We start from the raw sequence: 20,836 nt of genomic DNA, 5'->3' as shown, positions 1-20,836 counted from the left end.
GTAAGCAATGACGCACATCCGAGTGAACGAGACGGAGGGAAGTTAGCGAGTGAAGGGCATGTCAATTTTGGACAAGAATGCAGCCATTGAGAAGCAACCCATGTAGCTTCGTTCGTGTTGCGTTTACTCAACTGCTGCAAACCATACATTTTTACCTTTTGCCGTAAATCACTGCTGTGAGCCTTAAAGGCACATTAACCTGTCACTTGCAGTGCATAACATAACAGAGTCCAACAGGACACAATACTGAACGTTTTCAGACATAACACCACCTCCTCCAGGTAGTCTCGGGTTCGATACCCCAGTGCGCACCCGGGTCCCATGACCGCGTTCCCATTAGCAATTTTTCATGCGAACCGTGCACCGTTCCGAACTAAACTGCCAGTGTGAAAGCCCCCTGAATGAACCAAAGTCAAACGAACCCTGTTCAAATCCCAGGTCGCTTTATCCGTGTATTTTCCGGAATCTCTGTGTGAAAAGGGCTTAAGTGTATCAAATAATACATTCAATACTTGCTGTTTCTTGTACGTCCAGTGAGAAAAACGAAAAGAAGAACAACAGATACTTGCAGATCCATCATGTGTCAGGAACAGAATGAAAAAAAAATTCCATTCCTTTTATGTCTGTTCAGAAAAGGGTGGGTTTAACATGGAAACTTTGTGAAGTCCTACACAACTTGACAAACTCAAACACCCACAGTTAATGTTTCTCCTCCAGAATAACTAACCTTTAATTAAAGGATGATAGTAATGTAAGTTAATGGTTTTAAATGAAAAGTAGAAAAGTTTCTCAATACAAAAGTTTCGATGCTGTTCGTAGCTGTTTGCTATAAAGGCATTGTGGGGCTCTTCTGGCTGGTTAATAGACATTTCTGATTTCCCGCTGGATGATGTGGACATTAATAATGTACATAATTTACATGTGTGGCCATTTCTGTAGTTAATGTTACAGCGTCCCAGAGAACTTTTCTCTTCCACAAGTAATGAGTTAATAATGTAGTAATGTTTAAAAAAAAAAAATCTATCTATTGTTGATCATAACATTAAATGTATACTGTGTGTAATTTAAACTGAAATATGTTAATATATTTATTTATTTTAAAAGTTTTAGTAACATGAAATTTTCTTGACAGCTTTGAAAACTGGACGATTTCTGGTTCCCAGCATGCTTGCATGGGACTGGCCAAGGAGAATAAATGTTGACATTGTTCATTTATGTTTTATTGTGTTTTTTAGTAAAAGAAAAGACCTGTTAGTGTTTCATGCTATTGTTTGACGTCTTAAAGTGTTTTTGTTGTGATGGATTTTGTGGTTACCATTGTGCTGAAGAGTAGAGCTGGTGGTGAGGATGTGGGTGGTGTTATGGTGCTTTGCATGAAATGAAGTACGAAATGATCCACTTAGGCGAGTCAAAAGTAACTAAGGCTCAATAATTTTTTATGTTAAGTAAGTTATATTAAGCATAATAGCTATAGATATGAATTGAAATAGATAAGATTAATTGATTTCAGTGCTCCACTAATTTTCTTTGGAGGAATCAACTTAAAAAAATGTTCCTCTAACTTAATGTAGTTTGTTATTTAAAAAAATATGCAATTGATACAAACTATTCTGCTACACATGCAAAGTATGTACTTTTCCTTCACACAAAAAATACTTTTAGGGCATAGTATAAGTAGGCAAATTTGGACACAGCAATTATGACAACTTATACAATTGGTTATGCTTGCTGCCAAAATAGCGCTGGCCTGCTGAGGCATATACTCTACAAGAGCCCTGAAAGTGTCCTGTGGTCTCTGGCATCCAGAGCAGCAGATTCTTTCTGTTGTGGTGGAATCACAAATCAATTTAGAGACACAGCCTTTTTCATCATTACACGATTTTAAAACCAACCTTAAAACTTTTTGCTGCTTGTTTCCCTGACCCCTGACTATCTGACTTCTATGTATATGTACCTCTGTCTATTATGTTATCCATTTCAGTTTATTTGTATCTTTCTCAGTTAATTTGTTTCGTTTCTTGTCATGTTTATTTGCACTTTATTGGAAAGCGAACTCGAGTTTCCTGAAAGGCTTTATATAAAATAAACATATAAATTTTATTATTATCCTTCAAGTCATCTAGGTTGTGAGGAGCCGCCGTGGATCGAACTTGTTGGTCCAGCACATTCCACAAATGAGCAATGAGATCTGGAGAATTTGGAGGCCAGGACAACACCTTGAAAACCTGGTTTTTAAGCATTGTTTGCTTACCATCTAATCTATCCAGACCTTAACAGGTAGCCTTGTTAGCAGATGATCAACGATATGTAATAATATTTAGGCTCATCAGTGCATAGGTTAAAATGAATAGTAGAGCCCAAACTTTCAAATTCTGCTGCTATTTATTTTCAGATTTAATAATCAACAATCAAACTAATTTGTATACACAATTGTTTACTTTATTCGTAAGCTGAAATTATACACAAAAGTATTTAAGAAGTTATATTCCTCTTCATCATCTTTGTGAACTTTTACTTTTAATAGGAAATCCTGACTGGGAATGCAAATACTGTATTATTGTTAGATGTAGGATCTTTCTCCTATGTTTCAAAGTGTTTTTGGTTTTGTCCAGTGACAGTTTTCCCCAGTCTGTTTAATTAGTTATGTAATTCAGCTGTGCCTTGTTAATTTACTAATTAAATTCCTTTGTCTGCTCTGTATATACTTTAACCCTCAGTTCTCCCATACGGTGTAACTACATTGTCACTGCCAAGCGGGTAATCCATCAGCCGGAAACTGAAGCCTCGCGGGCGCCGCCATTGTAGCAGAACTTCACCTGCTGTTAGCATTCCATTGACTCCCATTCATTTTGGCGTCACTTTGACAGCGAATAACTTTACATCTGAGGTGTCCAAAGACTTCATTTGTCCATTATTTATTTCTAAAGAAACATGACACTGTATAAAAGGCTCCATTACTTTGTATCTTATGTTATGACCCCGTGGAAGCCATTTTTGTAAAAATAGGCTAACAATTGCGTCATAACCACACGACTCTAGAGTAGAGAATAGAGAAATTGCCATATAGACAGGAGGAGAAGCTCGCAGGCAATCTTTTACTTTCTATGAGGCAATCGGGTGGACATAGAGGCATAAAGTCAAGGGAGAAGCGCATAGATAGACAGTCCATAAAAGCAACGGGACAAAATGTTTCAACAACGTTTTAGAGGAATTAGGTGATTCAGATTTGTCTTGCCACAGCTACTAGAAGATTTACACCTGTCAGACTGTCGTCAAGCTCAGTTTGAGCCTGTGCAGTCGCTCAGCCATCAGGAAGTGAGTGCTTTTAATGGGCTTCAGTTTTCTTCGTTGAAATCAAGGGGGTCGCTGTGTCCATTTCTTTTACTGTCTATGGTCACTGCAGCTGCAGACGCCCAAGAGTTTTCTTCTTCTTCTTCTTGTAGGATTCCGGCAGTGTAGACGCTGCTGAGCGTATTACTGCCCTCCACAGGTCAAAGTTTGAACTATATTCTTACATACAGTCCTGTGTCATGCAAAAATTGAAGAACTGCCTTGGAGATCAGTTTATGCTCGTCACTGTGTCCAAACAAAGATAAAACAGAAAAAGCCTTTTTTTTGGAGAAAAAAAAGAAAAGAAGAAGAGGAGAAACGAACAAAAGATAAAGGTATGCAACGATGTTCTCTCTGTTATATGATTACGGTATCCATGTTGTCATGAATGAAGGGCTAATGTTAATTGTGGGTAACTCGTCTCTTACGTTTCTTAGCCTTTCTGATGATGCGAAAAGTACACATATGATGCTTTTTATGCTTATACAACAATAATTAGGTTTTAAGTCAACAAACACGAGATCTAATTTCACCATAATATTGTGCTTTGCAACAAAACTGTTAAAGTTCAGTTATTATTTATTTCCATCATTTGGGTTAACGTTAGGCCCTGTAATTAGCCAATGGAATTTTCAAATCTGTAGGTAGTTTCAAGTATACTTTTCTTGACCTCAACTACAGTGGTACAATGACATTTTAATGACAAATTCAATTTGTACCTCTGTAGTTGAGGTCAAGAAAAATATTCATGACACAGTTATAATGGCCTCATGATGACAGCCAATGTTCTGTTCTTAGTGCAATAGTGTAATAATTAGATTCTCTTTAGTGTGTTTTCACATTTATGTGATAGTATTTGTGCTATAGAATATTTATTCTATATTTTATTTGTATATTATTGTTAATGTTTTATATTATTGTTGCTCTCTGCTCTTGTTACATTTTTTATATATCTGATTGTATATATTTTTGGCACATTTATGTATATAGTGTATATTTAAGTTCTGATAACTTACACTGTCATAGTTTGTGCAGAATTGTGTTCATTGTCTTTTGGCAATGTTGGATGTAATGAAGGATTTGTGCAATTGAGAAATATAATTTTATCTTTAACTTATGTTGTTATAATAGAATATGACTGTTTGTGGATAATTTTGTGTGTGTGTGTGTGTGTGTGTGTGCGTTTTATTTATTTATTTATTTATAAAAAAAATTGGGGGGGGGGGGGGCACTCAAAGGCGGTCTCGCTCAGGGTGTAATTCAATGTAGAACCGACACTGCAACCGCCCCCACTCTCCCCTAATTAGCCTAATTAGTCTGTGTATTAGCCTACATAAACTAAAATAAAGTTTATATATAATATTTTCTGGCTAGTTTACTTAAAGGGTTAGTTCACCCAAAAATGAAAATGATGTCATGAATGACTCCCCCTCATGTCGCTCCAAGCCCGTAAGACCTCCGTTCATCTTCAGAACACAGTTTAAGATATTTTAGATTTAGTCCGAGAGCTTTCTGTCCCTCCATTGAAAATGTATGTACGGTATACTGTCCTTGTCCAGAAAGGAAATAAAGACATCATCAAAGTAGTCCATGTGACATCAGTGGGTTAGTTAGAATGTTTTGAAGCATCGGAATACATTTTGGTCCAAAAATAACAAAAACTACGACTTTATTCAGCATTGTATTGTCTTCCGGTTCTGTTGGGGATCCGCGTTCACGAGTCCGCAGTGACGCTGATGACGTAAGACGCTGCTGACGTGTATCTGGTGCGTCCGTGTATTCGGGTACAAATAAATTTGGCTGGGCAAAAAAATGCAAGTCTTCCTCTGTGTGTAAATCCTTAGACATGTTTGTGAAGATTGTTTTTTTTCCAGCGTGCGTCTCCCTCAGACTGTAAACGAAGCTCGGGCGCACCAGACACACGTCAGCTCGTCTTACGTCAGCAGCGTCACTGAACGTTTTCTGTGTCGTTTTCTAGCGTTTTCTGTGTCAGTGTCGGCTGCAAAGATAAAGTTGACAATGCTGACTCGCCATCTTCGCATAGTGAACGCGCCTATAGAGAGAAATGCACACTTCATACGAATTAGCTTACATGCAGAGAGTAGCCAATTTATTTTTGTTTTTAATTGTTTTGTTTAAAAGTACACATTTCCAGCTTTCTATAGATACACTTCTCAGCTCTGTGAGGCAAGTATAGCTTACGCTGAGTTTCAGTTTACTTATGCGCCGGCGCCTCCGTGTCCTGATTATATTGTCTACTATATTTGCTTCTTGTTTATTAATCCAGGCAATTTGTTGATGAAACATCGATTAAAATGAAGATACAATTTATACAAAAATTAAATTCACTTTAAAGAAAGGCTTTCTTCAAAACAACACTTAATAAGTGGCCAAAATCTCTGGAACTGAGTCACCATTTCTTACTGCTATTACATAGTGGACCAATTGATGAAATGAATGGGGGGGGGGGGGGCATTTATTGGTCAATGTAAACAATATTTAAATGGAAAAAAATGCATCATGTTATATAGTCCATGCACGTAGACAGAGAAAAGTAGGCTAAAGTACTCTACAATATTATAGAAAGAGATCTGCATGTGCACACAGTCACATGTGCACAGTTGCTCACTGTCACGATTCAGTGTGTATTAGTTCAGTTTTGAGATCTTGTTTCCCCCCGTCTTTGTGATTTTTGGTTCAGTCCTGTTAGTTTTCCCGCTCCTCGTTTGTGTTCAGTTTCTTCACCTGTGTTTTGTTAATTATCCTATTAGTCCCTGTTCATTTAAGCCTTGTGTTTTCCCTCAGTGTTTGTTGGTCGTCGTCCGTGTATGGTTGTGTCTCTGAATTCCTGGAGTTTGTTATTTTGTTCCTGAAGTTTATTTTGTAAATCAATCAACTACTTTGAAGTTCCTGCATCCTCGTCTTCAGCTACCTGCACACAACCTGACACTCACTCACACACACACATACATACATTTTAGTACAGATGGACACCATTGTGTCTGACCCATTTTAAATGTTTTCCAATATATTGGCCATTTTATGATCCTATCTTAAATCTCATGCGGTTCCCTTTTCATATAATCAACAGATGAAAAAAAAAACATAATTATACATAAATATGAAACGTATGTTTAAGTTTTTTTAACTTGTATTTAACCGTCGCACCACTCCGCTTTGCTCACATGCTCTGGTGTGCAGCCTATACATGCATGTGTGTGTGCACGAAAATGCATAACTTTGTTCAACTGTCATGAATATTTGAAATGTCCATTTACATCAAATACAAGTTAGCCAAACAGATGAATCTTACCGGTCCAGGAGAAAATTAGCAACGTTGGCGTCTGTCTTCAAATTCTTCTCCGTTTTCAGAGGCATCTCCTATACAGATCCTTGTTTTATTTCGGACTTTGTCACTAAGTATTTCGGATTCATAACGATGTCATGAGGTTGGAAGGGTGAAGAAGGGAATGAACCCAAGCGCAGACAGTAGTCACAGCACACGGTTTATTATGAACAAAAAGGGAAAAAAAGCCCACGAGGGAGCAAAACAAGACAGGACTAAGGTGACTAACTAGACAAAGATACTGACAAAATACAGGAAGACAAACAACTGATACAAAAATAACTCAACAGGACGATTATTCTTGACAGGTTACTCACAAACTTGACACGGATTGACAATGAACCGACCCTGGACAGCAAACACGAGGGGATAAAATAGAGATAAACTAATGAGGGAGACAGGTGATAATGGGGAAGCAATAATGACTAAACAAGGATAACAAGGAGGGTGGGGCTAGATGACGAGACAACACAAGCACATGGCCCAACAAGGCCATGTGTTTGCACATAAAACATGGGTCTGTCATGATCCTGCCTCAAGACTTAGGGGGCTTTCACACTGGCAGTTTAGTTCGGAACGGGGCACGGTTCGCATGAAAAATCGCTAATGTGAACCCTGTCATGGGACCCGGGTGCGCACTGGGGAACCGAATCCGAGACTACCTGGAGGAGGTGGTCTGAGTTCGGTTGCTCCCGAACCGTGCTGCGATTCGCGTGTATGTGAAAACTACACGGACTCGGGTGCGCACTTGTTCAGGAAGTAAAGTATCCTGCGCATGCGTTTTAGACGATTATGATGTATTTAGTTAAATAAAACACACGTAAGGGATGAAGATTTACCCTGGATACGAGCAAGAGTGAGTCTGCAGTGTATTCGCGCATAGTGCGTGCAATCAGGGCAACAAATTAATGGAAATCCACTGTCTCCTCAAAAGAGTCCATTTGCAAGCAGCGGAAAAACAGCTTATGCGAAACACACACACACACAGTTAACCTGGGTTGTTTACTCAGCTATGAATAATGGCACCAAATTAATAAAAATCACAATATATTGACCCGCGTCGTGTTTTCTATCATGCGCCGTGCACGTTTGCAATGACGTAAGATGCACGCAAACGCACCAGAGTTCGATAGAATCAAGTTGAGTGTGAAACCAGACCAACGCTGCGGGGGGCGCCGGGAACAAACGCGCTCGGGCTCGGACCGCAGCAAACGAGCCCAGTGGAAAAGCCCCCTTAAAGAAAGACAAGAACTAGATGGCAGAATCATGACAAACGAGTTTTTTTTGTTTCGCAACGTTAGACTTTTTTTTTTTATCCGATTCCGACACGTTTGTAGCTGCAGCTGTGGTAACAACTGTTGTCAGTGATATAAGTATTTGAAATGAACATGATTTCTTAATGTCTAGTGACATATCAGGGCTATTTTATGAATAATTGAAATACATTTCTTACATACAGCTCCTTTAAGTATAATAAAGTATTAGCCAATAGATATTAACAAAAATTACCATGCTAAACCGATAATAAGATACGATTAAAGTTAGCATTTAATATTTCTTTAATCTGGCCATTTAACATGGACATAATTTTACTTCAGCTGTGGTAAAGTATGCCAACACCATGAGCGGTCACTACGGGAACCAGAAAGTGTCCTACTTCTCCGACGAAGCTCCTCCCCGCCCGCACGCGGCAACTCTCGCATATCGGTTACATCCAGCCGCAGCCGATCTCGAACACACCTAATGACAAGAACAAGAAAGAAAAAAAAACGTGACAAGCATATTCTGCATCCAGTTTAATCCTACCCAATACCTAAACTTAACTTAACTAATTACAATTAATAAACAGAATTTGGGGTTTACTGAGGAAAAAAGTCATAGTTAGTTAATGAGAATTGGATCCTAATTTAAAGTGTGACCAGTATAAAAATAAAATAAAATAAAATAAAATAAATAAATAATCCCTAAAGACTTTATCCCTGTTATTTTCTCTATGTTAGCCAGTCTATGCAGAGAACTATTTTTAATCTGTTACTTAAAAGAAGAGAAGAGAAACACCAGTGTGTTGTGTCACAGTGTTGGTGTGTGTGTGTGTGTGTGTGTGTGTGTGTGTGTGTGTGTGTGTGTGTGTGTGTGTGTGTGTGTGTGTGTGTGTGTGTGTGTGTGTGTGTGTGTAAGTAGGACAAAACATCATGCTTCTTGTATGCCTCTTCTGCATATGTAAATGTGAATAGTTTGATTTATGGCCATATTGTTACAAAACAGATTAAAAAGAATCATATTTGTGCATTTAATGCATGCATTTATAGGAGCTCTTCATTTTGTGGGTTGGATGCACTTTCAGTACAGAATGGCATGAGTGGTCTTCTGAAATTAAAATGTCACCTGTTTGGTTTTGGTTTTGCTTTTATTCCTGGGTTCTGTTAATGTAATGCTCATTGGTAGGTTGTGGGCTGGGTTTTTTACATGACGGTGAACACTACACTAACCAACCACATACATCAACACAGTGACAAATATCTTACATGGTTCATGAAATTTACATGCTAATTAAGTTACATTTAACACATGCTATGCTAGTAGCAGTTTATATGAACTGAAATAGATCAAACTAAATGGTTCCAACACGATGTTGAAATTACTCAACTTTTTTTGAGTAATCAACTTAAAACATGGTATTTATTAAACAATTTAAGTTCATCTAACAACTCAATGAAGATTGTTATAAAAAATGCGGAGGGGCGGCTGCTGTCCGTGAGGGAGCGGAGCCTGATTCCGTCCGCCGTTTGAAGGGGAGGAGCAGGGAGTGGTGTGAATTGACAACGCTACAATGGTATTAGCCGAATAATTACGTTGCAGCGTTGCTAATGCTAATCATTACTAGGCCTATCTCTATTTACCTGTTGCCAATTGTGTTTGTCCTGTTGAAAATAAATCTGTAAGCTTGGCACATTTGGCCGCATCTTCCTCCAATGACTTTCTTTTCTTCAACCCGGCTTTTTTAGCCTCTCCTGGCCTCTTCCTCCCATCCATCCTCCCTGACGCGTACCGTTACATTAGGGTCGGCCCAGCTATCAGTAGCCTACCTGAGAAAACGGCCGTTTCTCAAAACCAAGAATGCAAAGAACGGACTTGTGTTCTTGGGGAGAACGCTCTTGCTAGTTGTTCTTGGAAGAATAAACTTACAAGGAGACGAGCACACAGAACGCTGCTGACAGTTTGAGGCGATGTGTTCTTGCTGGTATTGCGCAATACCCCCGCACAGCGCCGTCTTCAGTACGCAAACATAACAAGAATTATTAATGATAACAGCCATGTTTTATCGCCCAAGCCTACCCTCAGCTCAAGGGATTACTCTACAGATGTACACTCTCAATGTAATATATTCATAACAATGAAGCAACGCAATCCTGAGATGTCCCTTGGTTTAAATGAAAATGTTATCACATTAATTAGAATGCAATTATATAATAACAGCGGTAAGAAAAGTAAAACTTTCTTACAGTTGTGGGTCTGGCTTTCTTCTGCCCTTTTTGCTCTGCTGCTATGGTCTCTTGACTGTGGGGTAAAACGAGTTTTTAGCATGAATGGCTGGTTGGCTCGCTAGCTACACCCGCATGCGCTTATGGAGATTGTTCACTACCGAAAACGTTTTAGCATATTTTCGATTCGCCATAAATTTTCGTTAAAATGGCAATATTTGAAATCTACACAGTAGATTTCTTGCATCAAATGTTCTCAGAAGTGAATTTAGTGATGAAATAGCATACGAAATTGTAGAAAAACGACCTACTGTTGTTCTGCCTTTCTGTTCCCCACAGAACTCCGTCACATGGTACAACCCTTGCAGAGGCTGCGCGCTGCGGTGTCAGAATGCGGAATGTGTGTAGCCTAATTTAAGAGAAGATAGACAAATGTAAAAAATAAACAAAATTCCTCGACTGGCCCAAAAGTGAAGCGGCCCACCGGGAATTCTCCCGATTACCCACCCCGGGCCTGTCTGAAACTCCCGGGCTTAAAAGTGGCTCCACTCCGCCCTGACAGAAACTGTTGTAGGCAAGTTTCCTGAGTGAAATAGGCGGGCCGCCATTAGCCTTTCACTCCGCCAACGACTTCCGGTTGTGTCTGCCAAGGCTATTTACTACTATCGTGTAAAAGTGTAAAAGTACACAGCCCACTTTGTCTGAATGGAGGTACTGAAACGCCTCTGAGCTTTTCAGGTTATTAATTGCATTCCCATCCACCACCATGGAATCAATAAAATAAGAAAAGATCTTGGATGTTGTGATGCTGGGCCATATCGACATGTTGTCCGCCCATGATGTTACCTTACTTGGATGCGGAATGGTCAAAACACCATTTTTAACAATATTTTCAGTCGAATGTTGCCATTCCAAAGCCATGTTTACACCACTACTCAGCCTGCGCCGGAAGTTCTTGGCAGAAACAGGAAGTAAACCGGAAGTGCCCGGGAAACTTGTCTATATAATGTCTATTTAACTTAATAAAAACATTTGTATTCTGCATTTCAGCTGATAAAAACGATTTGTTCTTTAGTCCCTTCAGGAAAACAAAATTACATCACAATGTAACATAACGTCTTTATTTTACATGTCATCTAAATTCAACATCACTCAGCAAGGCACCATGATAACTAGTCCAACTAAAATCCAACAAAATAAATAATGAACAAATAGCCTAAAATATGAAACAATATGAAATTAGTTATTTATATTATAATATATTAAGAATATATTACACCAAAAACTTTCATATTTTTATAAAGGATGTGAATTAAAACAACCAGAGCCTGCAACAAGTTAATAAATTCTGTTAAATCTAAAATTTTAATTTACCGAATTATCTATTTGTTTTCTGACAGGGAACACATGGAACGAATCACCGCTCCACATTTTGAATGACAGCCGTCACAACCATAGCGACTGTTTACTCCTTTCTTTTCAACCATTGGATAGGATTTTAAAAACGACTCTTTTATTTCTACTTCTGACGAAGCACTGTTAAATATAGGTGAAAAACTACGGCGCAAAAAGAATATATAAAATGCTTTCTTAAAAAGCCAAAATAACGCATGCACGTTTTCTTAATATGATAATTAAAAACAAACAGACTGATGAAAATGTTTTTTCTCAACATTTTCTCAATATGCGACGTGGGGGGACAAGGGGTGAAAATGCTGTGCGGTACAATTACTTTTTTAAATAATTATATTAACTGTAGTTTATTTATTGTTAGACCTATGACTGAAAATAATATCAAATGATTTTTTTCCTTTAGAATAATTGAAGCACATGCAATATTTCCAAATTAATCAATATAGAAGCAAAGCAAATGGAGATCGGTGTTTCTTTTTGAATAATTAAATAATGATCATACTTGTTTCTTTCGACATGATGATTTAATAGTTTTTTATTTAAGAAAAGAAATATCACACTTTCTTTTGAACTTTTTACATCATGAAGATTTAAAACATTCAAAAGAATTTAAAAAAAGATTTAAAAATTCTGAACACAATCTAGTACAGAAAACATAGAAGCTATGTATTCTGACAGTGTGTGATTGTAGAATGTGAAGATCTGCTGTATTCAGTGCATCAGGAAGTAGGAGAGCAGAGAACAGCAGAGGAACAGGAAGCTCTGGGTGACACTCTGAGCCCCGTTACACAGGTTCCCCTCACAACATGAGATGCCCTCAAGAGCAGGAATAAATGATGTGGGGTCACAAATAGATGCAGACGTACAGCCTTTTACAACAGCAGAAAGTCTTTCATAAGTCGCTGGTGAAAAGAAAGAAAACAAAGGTTGCATTAGTCTAAGCTGGCTGTTGCTGTGATCTGTATCAAATATTTAAAATAAATGGTGGAGAAGCAAAAATAACAACAATCTTCATCCTTTTCCAGATTCTCACCTGTTGCATTAAAACACCGATCTTCAGTCCCCAAACAGCTCACTGTGTTTGAGCAGGTCTGACCATCACAATAGTAACATTTCCTTCCATTGGGGATGGTAGGGGGATCTACAGGAGGAAAACGTGAATTAGTTTAATTTGATTTTCTGTATAAAATATAATCTAATGAAACAACACCCTTTAGCAGCTCCAATCAATCAGTTCACAACAGCTTTTATTTCCTGATTGAATGTTCTTTGGAAGTAAAATGAATGTTGACTTTAAAGAAGATAGTCATTTGCACAAGGTCAGTAAAGCACAATACCTGGAGCATCTTGGGCGTTACACTGGTCTGTGTTACAGCAGGAAGTAGTCAGCTTTGAATAGCCGAAGTTCATGGACCCACTTTGACAGTTAACCACACAATCTTTACCCATGACTTCCAAAGTAATTTGATCTAAAATATGAATGATACAGAAAAGACCAGTACATGTTATTTTGATGGGAAAAAATTTACCAGTTTTCTAATCTCAAATGTTTTTATTAATACAATTGCCATTGTTAGCAAAACAATCGGATAGAAAACAAATTAAACAGCAGAAATAAATAGAATATTCTGTGATTGATTTGGTAAATTCTGCCAAGAAAGAGTCGCAGTTATGAGAAGTTACATTTACAGCACTCCATCTGTCATGCTGGTCTTCCTACCTTGTCTTACTGTTCTTACACTCATGCACTTGGAAGATCCACTGGGACATGTTTTTAACTTCTGATCCGCACAAGAACCCGTCAGACTCATGCACTCATAACAGCTGAGAGAGTGTCCTTTAGTAAGAGAAAAAGAAAGAAAGAGACATCAATGATCTGTATTTGTAACCAGTAACATCACAAACACTATTTGTCTTCGTACCTGCAGTGAAAAGAATGAACAGAAGAAAAACTGAGATTTGCAGATCCATCTTTGATCAGGAGGCGAATGAAACATCATGCCTGTTTCCTCACTCATTTGAGCTTATAACAAGGGGAGGATCTTATGAGAAAATGAAAGAAGCAGAAACTTGAGGAAAGTATAGTATATGAGCGCATTACAAATTCGGATCAAACAGGACCATAAGTTTCATTTCCTCTGAAATCAACAATCTTACTTGAGACATTGTAAAACATAAAAACAGCCTTTAATGATCTAGAATACCAGAGCCTCATCAATTTGATCACATTTTTAAGCACATGACTAAAAGAAATAATCCATGCATTTCCCAAGCTTCATGTCATCTGTAGGTTACAGGGATGCTAGAGCCTATTGAGTAAACTTTCTTTTTCTTTTAGATAATATCTTATTTGAGGTTTAACAAAAAAGGAAGGAGTAGGATGAAAGCAAGAACAATATCTATAGATAACTTCAAATTAACCAATTAAAGAACAAAAAAATGGGCAAACATAAAGCACATTAAAAAAGGTTTACAAATTGTTACTTAATCGAAATTTCTCACATTATATAAATAGTACTTCATTCATATAACGTGAGATATTTCTATTAAAATATTAATTTATATAAATGTAGGCTACACAGCAATCTTCAAAATGTTGCAAGTGCAACATCATTTATGTGAAAAGATGTGGTAAACTCTTTCTGGGAATAGTGAGAAGATGCAACAAGGAAATTAGGGATGGTAAGATTCACCGGTTCGCATCGGTGCATTGACATAAAAACTAACGATGCGATGCATCGATTTAAATAAGTTGCATCGATATGTCTCATATAATATCCTACTAGGATAATTGTAACGCAATTTTCAGTTGACCACGTCTCTACAACGTTCTCCATGGGATAAACAAGCGACGTCTAAAAAAAAAAAACTATTTTGGAGCAAAACACTCTTGTGTGTCATTCATCTTTCACCAATCTGTGTCTTTCCTGTAATGCTGACACTTGGTCCTTCCAAACCATCTCTAAATCTTTAAACATATCAACACCTGTAAAATAATGATCGGAGATTAAATTAATAATGACAACAATTATCATAATCATGCGCAAAATACATGCGCTTCTCCAGTCCGAAGATATCGACTAAAGTTTTTTTTTTCTAGGGTAAGTTTCACTTCACGCCCCTTTCACATTGAATAGCATCTCATCCTTAGCCTACATGACTGTTAAAGTCAACTTACATTTTCGTTAACCTTAATCTATGCTTTAAAAAAAATTATTTACTATTTCTAATTGTAGCTATCTTAATTTTAATCGATGTTTCATTAACAAATTGCCTAGATTTTATACAATCGAGGTATCCCACCCCTCACTGTGGAAACGAAAGGCAGAATGACCAAGGTTATTTGACCGAGGTGGCCCACCCCTCCCTGAAAAATGAGATGGAGAAAGATGTGGCAACATGATCGTTCTCTATGTCGTATCACAGAGTGGAAACACGTTTTTAAACAGGCATCAGAAATGACAGCCTTTTAAACAATTTTCAATATGTCTGAAGAAAGAATCATCTTGATGATAAGATCATCTCCGACAGCTGGGGTTCAACAAAAGAACAGAGAGAGCAAAGTTCCAAACAAAAGTGAACAACTCAATCCCTTCAACAGGTCCGTTAGCGAAGGGAACATGCAATGGTCAGTTCAAGGAATTAATTTAATAATTTATGTTCATATATGGGGATGCTGACTTCTGATTGGAATTTGCCCTCTTTGATATTATGGTTCATCTAACAGGTGTCAGACTTTTATTGGCCAGAAGACATCCAATGAAAAGTCATCAATGATATCACGTGATCTGATGCCAGAAGATGCAGTTCCAGTAGGGGAACTCCGACAACACAATTATTTTCATTGGAGAAGAACATTGACAGGAAACATGTTTCACTCAATTCTTTATTTTTATCAAAGATGCAGAATATGTTTTATACACTGCCTTCTATTTAATTTGAAACTTTTACACAAAAAATGTAAGTGTAAACCTCAGTAAACTAAATACAATATCAAACAAGATGTTGAAAAACCAGAGATAAGTATTTCTGTTTGTCTGCATGTTAATTATTGAATTATTTACTGTTCACCTGATAAAGCCAGTGTTTGACAGTTCAAGCCCTGTGGGGATTTCATGACAAACTCTCTCTGATAAGTTTCGTTTTACAGTTTTTCAGAAGGACACCCTAAAAAAAAAAGTAATTCTCTACAATAAGGTCAAACTAATTAACATTAATGCATTAACTTGCATTACAACAGTAATATATTTGTTACAGTAGGCCTATTTTAATCTTTGTTAATGTTAAATAAAAAAATACAACTTACAACAAAATACAACAAAAGCAGATAATTTTTTGTTTTTGAATAATAGCTAATATTAAAATTAACTTTAAGATTAATAAATGCTTTAGAAGTATTTTTTATTGTTAGTTCATGTTAACTGATATTGTTAACTAATGAAACCTTGTAAACTAAAAATCTTTTCCTATGAAATATCCTACACGATGTTGCCCATTTGTCTTTGTTAATTATTGATCTTATATGATATAAATCTATAGGCCTCTGATCAAGATATAAATGTGGTTTAACAAAAGAACAGGGGAGAGAAAAAAGGCAGGATCTATTATTATATGTTTAAAACAATATCTTATTAAGACCTTAAGTAATATTGACAAACTATATATCATTTGAAAGCTTACAATGTCTAACAATGTTTTTTTTCACATACTAAATACGACTAACAACGGACGAAGACTGAATGATCTGAGGGACAATAAATACAGTTAACTTACAAATAAAACATAACAAGGTGAAAACAGGTGAAAACGGATGAAGAAGACGAGGAACAGGTGGGTAATTAAGGAAGTGAGTTCAGGTGTAGAGACAAGGAGGATTCTGGGAAGTGTAGTGAAGACGAAGACAGAGTGGTGCAGACGATGACTGGAACTTTTTTTTTTAGATATTAACCTAAAATATGAAATACAACTTGTTCAGATTTTTGGCTTTCATTTTATTGCCGTTTTAGAATAAAACATATTTCATAAAATATATATTTTATATAAAATATAAATAATTATATTTTTCATAGGCTATATGTTCATGTTGCAGCTTGGCTAGAACAATGCTGCTTACAGTTAAACATCTCTAAAATAGTGTGTATTTTTATCACCAAAACTAAGAATTTAAGTATAGTGCCAGATGTATTTGTATCAGGGGAAAGATTACAAGTTGTATCTGAATATAAGTACCTTGGTATTCTGATTGATTCCAAACTTTCATTTAAAGGTACAATATGCAGGATTTTTCGCCACCAGGGGTCGCTAACCTCTTACAATAACAAAGGCGTATATTGATGACGTATATTCCACATTAAGCTGAATTATGGATCTTGACGTTAAATTGATGGATCTTTTATGGATGAGTGAAGAAGAAGGGCACGATTGCTAGACGTATACCAGCGCCACACACAACGTGAGTCCCACGGATATAAAAGAATAAGGACATTTCATTATACCGAACTACACGCAAGTGCTGAATTAATACTCACACAGGTTAGTTTATTAGACGAATTAAACTTGAGGTAACGCAGCGCTGTTTCACTTGCTCTAACAGTTACAGTATCATCACACTAAACGGCATTTGAGTGTGTTGAATGTTGTTAGTTAGGTTGGGTGTTGGCTGTATGAGACTAAGTGCGTTAAGTTACATCAACATTAGAATAACATACAGATCATATTCTAACATTTCATCATGTTGAACTAAATAACATTGATTCGTTTTATGTACATTTGCTCACCTGTCTAATAAAACACATGCAACACTTGCGTCTCTGTCAAGTCGAAGTTATTCGTGGACGTGGAGTTCTCGGCATCTCGAAAGATGTTGATCTTCGTTTTAGTCCACTTTTTGTCTCAAAGTCTGCTTGCCATGGTCCAAAATGTTTGAACAAAACAACAACAGAGTGAGCGTCCTGCTAGGCATAACGGGCATAACCCAATTGTCAACGTCTGTCGCCATGGTTACTATGGCAGTACGAGGTCAAACCTGGCGGAAACCGAGGGTAACGCGGATATGACGCCATTGACTGGCGACTCCTCACCCCTGCTCACACGCCCCGTTTCCTTGTTTAAAATCGCAAAAAAGTAATCAACTAAACAAAATATATAACATTGGCCTAGTGGTTTTTGGATATTTTACTGCAAAAATCCTACATATTGTACCTTTAAGGCGCAAGTTAAAAAGGTCTGTAACCGGGTCAGATTTAGTTTATCAAAATTTAGATTTATTCGTGATTATATGTCGTCTGAAGCCGCTTTGATGTATATGCATTCCATGATTATTTCTCTTATTACCTACTGTTTAACTACTTGGTCGCAAGCTAGTATTACTACTCTGAAACCACTAGAGTCTTTGTATAAACAATCGCTAAAAACTCTTGATAAGAAATCAGTTCGGTTTCATCACTGCTCAATATTTAAAAAATACAACTTGCTAAGCTGGAATAACTTGATCAAATATGTACATATCTGTTTGCTGTTTAAGACTATACATAGCCTGTCTTCACCACTAAAACAGTTTGTGAACATTAGAACAACTGCTCACCGATCTACAAGGGGTGGGGAAAGAGGGGACTGTATTATCCCTCTCAAAAGAAGTAACTTTAGTCAGTCTGTGTTTTCCGTCAAAGCTGCAAGGGAATGGAACTCCGTCCCATCAACAATTAGACGATTACATGCTTTTGGTTCTTTTCAGTCTAATCTTAAAAAATGGTTACTGACAATTCAGCACTGTCAACATTAGTATTGTATTCTTGACAATAGACTACTTTGTACTAATTGTTCTTGGCTATGTTGCTCTCCTCTGTTGCCATCTTTCTCTTTCTCTCTCTCTTTTCTTTCTTTCATGTTTACTTTGTTTTAGATAATTCACGTTTATTTATTTTTTTATGATGTGTTTATGTGTGATGCTCTGTCTCTGTTTTTTTTAGGGTGACCGTTTAACATTCTGTCAAGGGTCTACAGATGAATAATAGCCTTTTGGGCTAATTCTGGCACGTTTACATTTATGTTTATGTAGGGACTGGGCTAAGTGGGTGAATCTGAATAACTAAATACATCCGGCTAAAGACCAAAAATCTCTGAATGTACATTAACCCAAAAACACACAAACACACACACACACACATTCCCCCACCAGTGAAGACCACACTCAGGACAGAGCGTGGTGTCCGATTACAAGACATTTTATGACTGATGTCCTTCCTTTGGGAATGTCTTCCTTTGGCCACTTCCTTTGTTGGGAATGTCCCAAAGGAAGTGGATTCCAAAGCGAAAAGAAACTTCTTTTCTTTAAAAGACATTTAACCAGATATATTCAATGTGTTTTTTATGTGTGTCCATTTGCCCATGTCACATTGGAATGACTATGATTTTATCATAGCTTAAAGTGAATTATAAATACCTTCATTATGCATTTTAAATATAACTGTCTATTCCCATAACTTGTACACATAGTTCTGGACACCTCCAGAATGCTTTCGGTGTGATCAATCAGAATACGTACAGTAATATCCAGTAAAATATAGTTTACTATGTTTTCCATCTTTGGAGTGAAAAGAGACCAAAACTAACATCACTGGTGTTCTTAGATAACGGCGTTTACGACCCAAAGGAATGTTCACAGAACTGCCACCCTCTCTGAATTCTAACCAAGGAGGAGAAATGAATCCTGTATTCATATATATATATATGCTATTATATATCCACTTGAGAATTGTATGAACAATGTATCTAAGTTCCCTATTTCATGAGTTGCCTTTTTGTGGTTTGGTCTATGTTTCTCGACAACTCTAATGCGATAATGTTTTAAACTTGGCCAACTAATGTTTAACCAAATCCATTTGTGGCAAGTTTGGTCTTGATAAACTCCAATCTTCATTCCCCATTTGTTAATTGACATTACATTTTGCTAAACTTGTGACACATTAGTATTATAAGAATTGTGAAGATTCTGCTCTTAAACACCCTAATTTCGTCCGTATCAAATGTCTCTCTCTTAGACAAAGAGCAATAAAAACCAAAGTCCCGCCTGTGAAATTCCAACCCTCTAATTGGCCAAGTCAACAGGAAGAGGCCGGATTTCTCCAAGGTGATAAATGACGCTTCCCCCCTCCGCTCGCCCTCTGTTACTTCGACTGTCTTCGTGTCATAATGTAAAAGTCTCGCCTCCGGGCGAGCTCTTCGCCTTTCTTTTATTTGTTTCTAGTTTAGTTTGTGTTTTTCAGTCTTAGATAAGTCTCCGTGTTTAATTCCAATCGACGAGTGAAAAGAACACCGCGTGACATATCTCTTCAGCAAATCCATCTACAAGGGACCTTTAAACGACCGCGTGCGTTTTGAAGGAGAAACACGCGCACGTGACCACGTGGCGAGAGACGCACACACGCTTCTTCACCAGCCATCAGGGGTGTAGTACCAAATTTTGGGCCCTGGGTACAAACCATCTAGCTGGCCCCCCCGCCACGAACTTTTGATTTGAGCGCGGCAGCTTCTCCAACCGGGGTGGGGGGGTGGACGGACTTTTGACATGAGCTCGGCGACTTCTAAGGGCCCCCCCCCCTGCCTCGGGCCCTGGTTACTCTGTACCCTTTTTCCCCCCGCTACCACGCCCCTGCCAGCCATGCGAAGATGTGACGTTAACTCCGCGTGATTTCCCCGTAGAGATCTTTATTTCTTTTCTTTGTTAGTCAAAGTTTTGTTTTCCGTAGTCGACTCTGTTCACTTCCACAAAGTGAAACAAACTTAGCCGAACTATTTTCCTTTGGTAATGTTACCCCAAAGACTTGGAAACTCCGTTCAACACGCGCTTGGCGTGAACAGCACCCAGTGACGCTTCCTAAAGGACTCCGCTCACGCACGCGCAGGAATGCCGCGACACAGAGAGACCCAGAAACTTAAGTATATCTCTTTATAGAGCTTCTAAGAAGCGTTAAGATGATGTTTTCGTGTTGTCACAGGCAGGGGACTGTCAGGGGAATGTTGCCAATGCTCTCTCTCTCTCTATCTCTCTCTCCCTTCCCCTCTCACACGTGTTTCCATTGTCCACACTCTATGCATTTCTCGTTCATCGATGCCTTATCGTGTATTGTTGTTTATTATGTTTGTAAATACATATATCCCATGTAACCGTAGTAAATACATAAGTAGTTCTGCCTTATTAAATTCATTATATTCATCTGATTGATGTACTGCCTTTTTGCTCATTTAAGTCCCTTAAGTGCCAAAA

At 37.7% G+C, this 20,836-nt stretch overlaps 1 protein-coding gene across 1 annotated transcript; it reads right to left on the bottom strand.

Moving 5' to 3' along the window:
* Positions 1–12,197: 12,197 nt before the first annotated feature.
* LOC143715211 (urokinase plasminogen activator surface receptor-like) lies at positions 12,198–13,613 on the bottom strand. The gene is made up of 5 exons (XM_077206853.1): positions 13,494–13,613; positions 13,292–13,408; positions 12,909–13,040; positions 12,605–12,712; positions 12,198–12,473 (listed from the first exon to the last, which is right to left on the bottom strand). Exons 1-5 carry the CDS (start codon positions 13,540–13,542, stop codon positions 12,283–12,285), a joined length of 597 nt encoding a protein of 198 aa, XP_077062968.1. The 5' UTR covers positions 13,543–13,613; the 3' UTR covers positions 12,198–12,282.
* Positions 13,614–20,836: the final 7,223 nt, after the last annotated feature.

Source organism: Siphateles boraxobius, unplaced genomic scaffold (assembly GCF_051911475.1).
Source record: "Siphateles boraxobius isolate OS27281-9 unplaced genomic scaffold, OSU_SipBor_1 57, whole genome shotgun sequence".
NCBI classification, from domain to species: Eukaryota; Metazoa; Chordata; class Actinopteri; order Cypriniformes; family Leuciscidae; genus Siphateles; species Siphateles boraxobius.
Note: the sequence above shows the minus strand (reverse complement) of the source record. Positions and strands in the feature narration are given on the sequence as shown.

Coding starts and splice junctions, on each gene's coding strand:
- LOC143715211 (XM_077206853.1), bottom strand. CDS start 13,542: ATGGATCTGCAAATCTCAGTTTTTCTTCTGTTCATTCTTTTCACTGCA. Junction 13,041..13,291: donor TGTAAGAACAGTAAGACAAG/GTAGGAAGACCA, acceptor TTCATATTTTAG/ATCAAATTACTTTGGAAGTC. Junction 12,474..12,604: donor TCGGTGTTTTAATGCAACAG/GTGAGAATCTGG, acceptor TCTTTTCACCAG/CGACTTATGAAAGACTTTCT.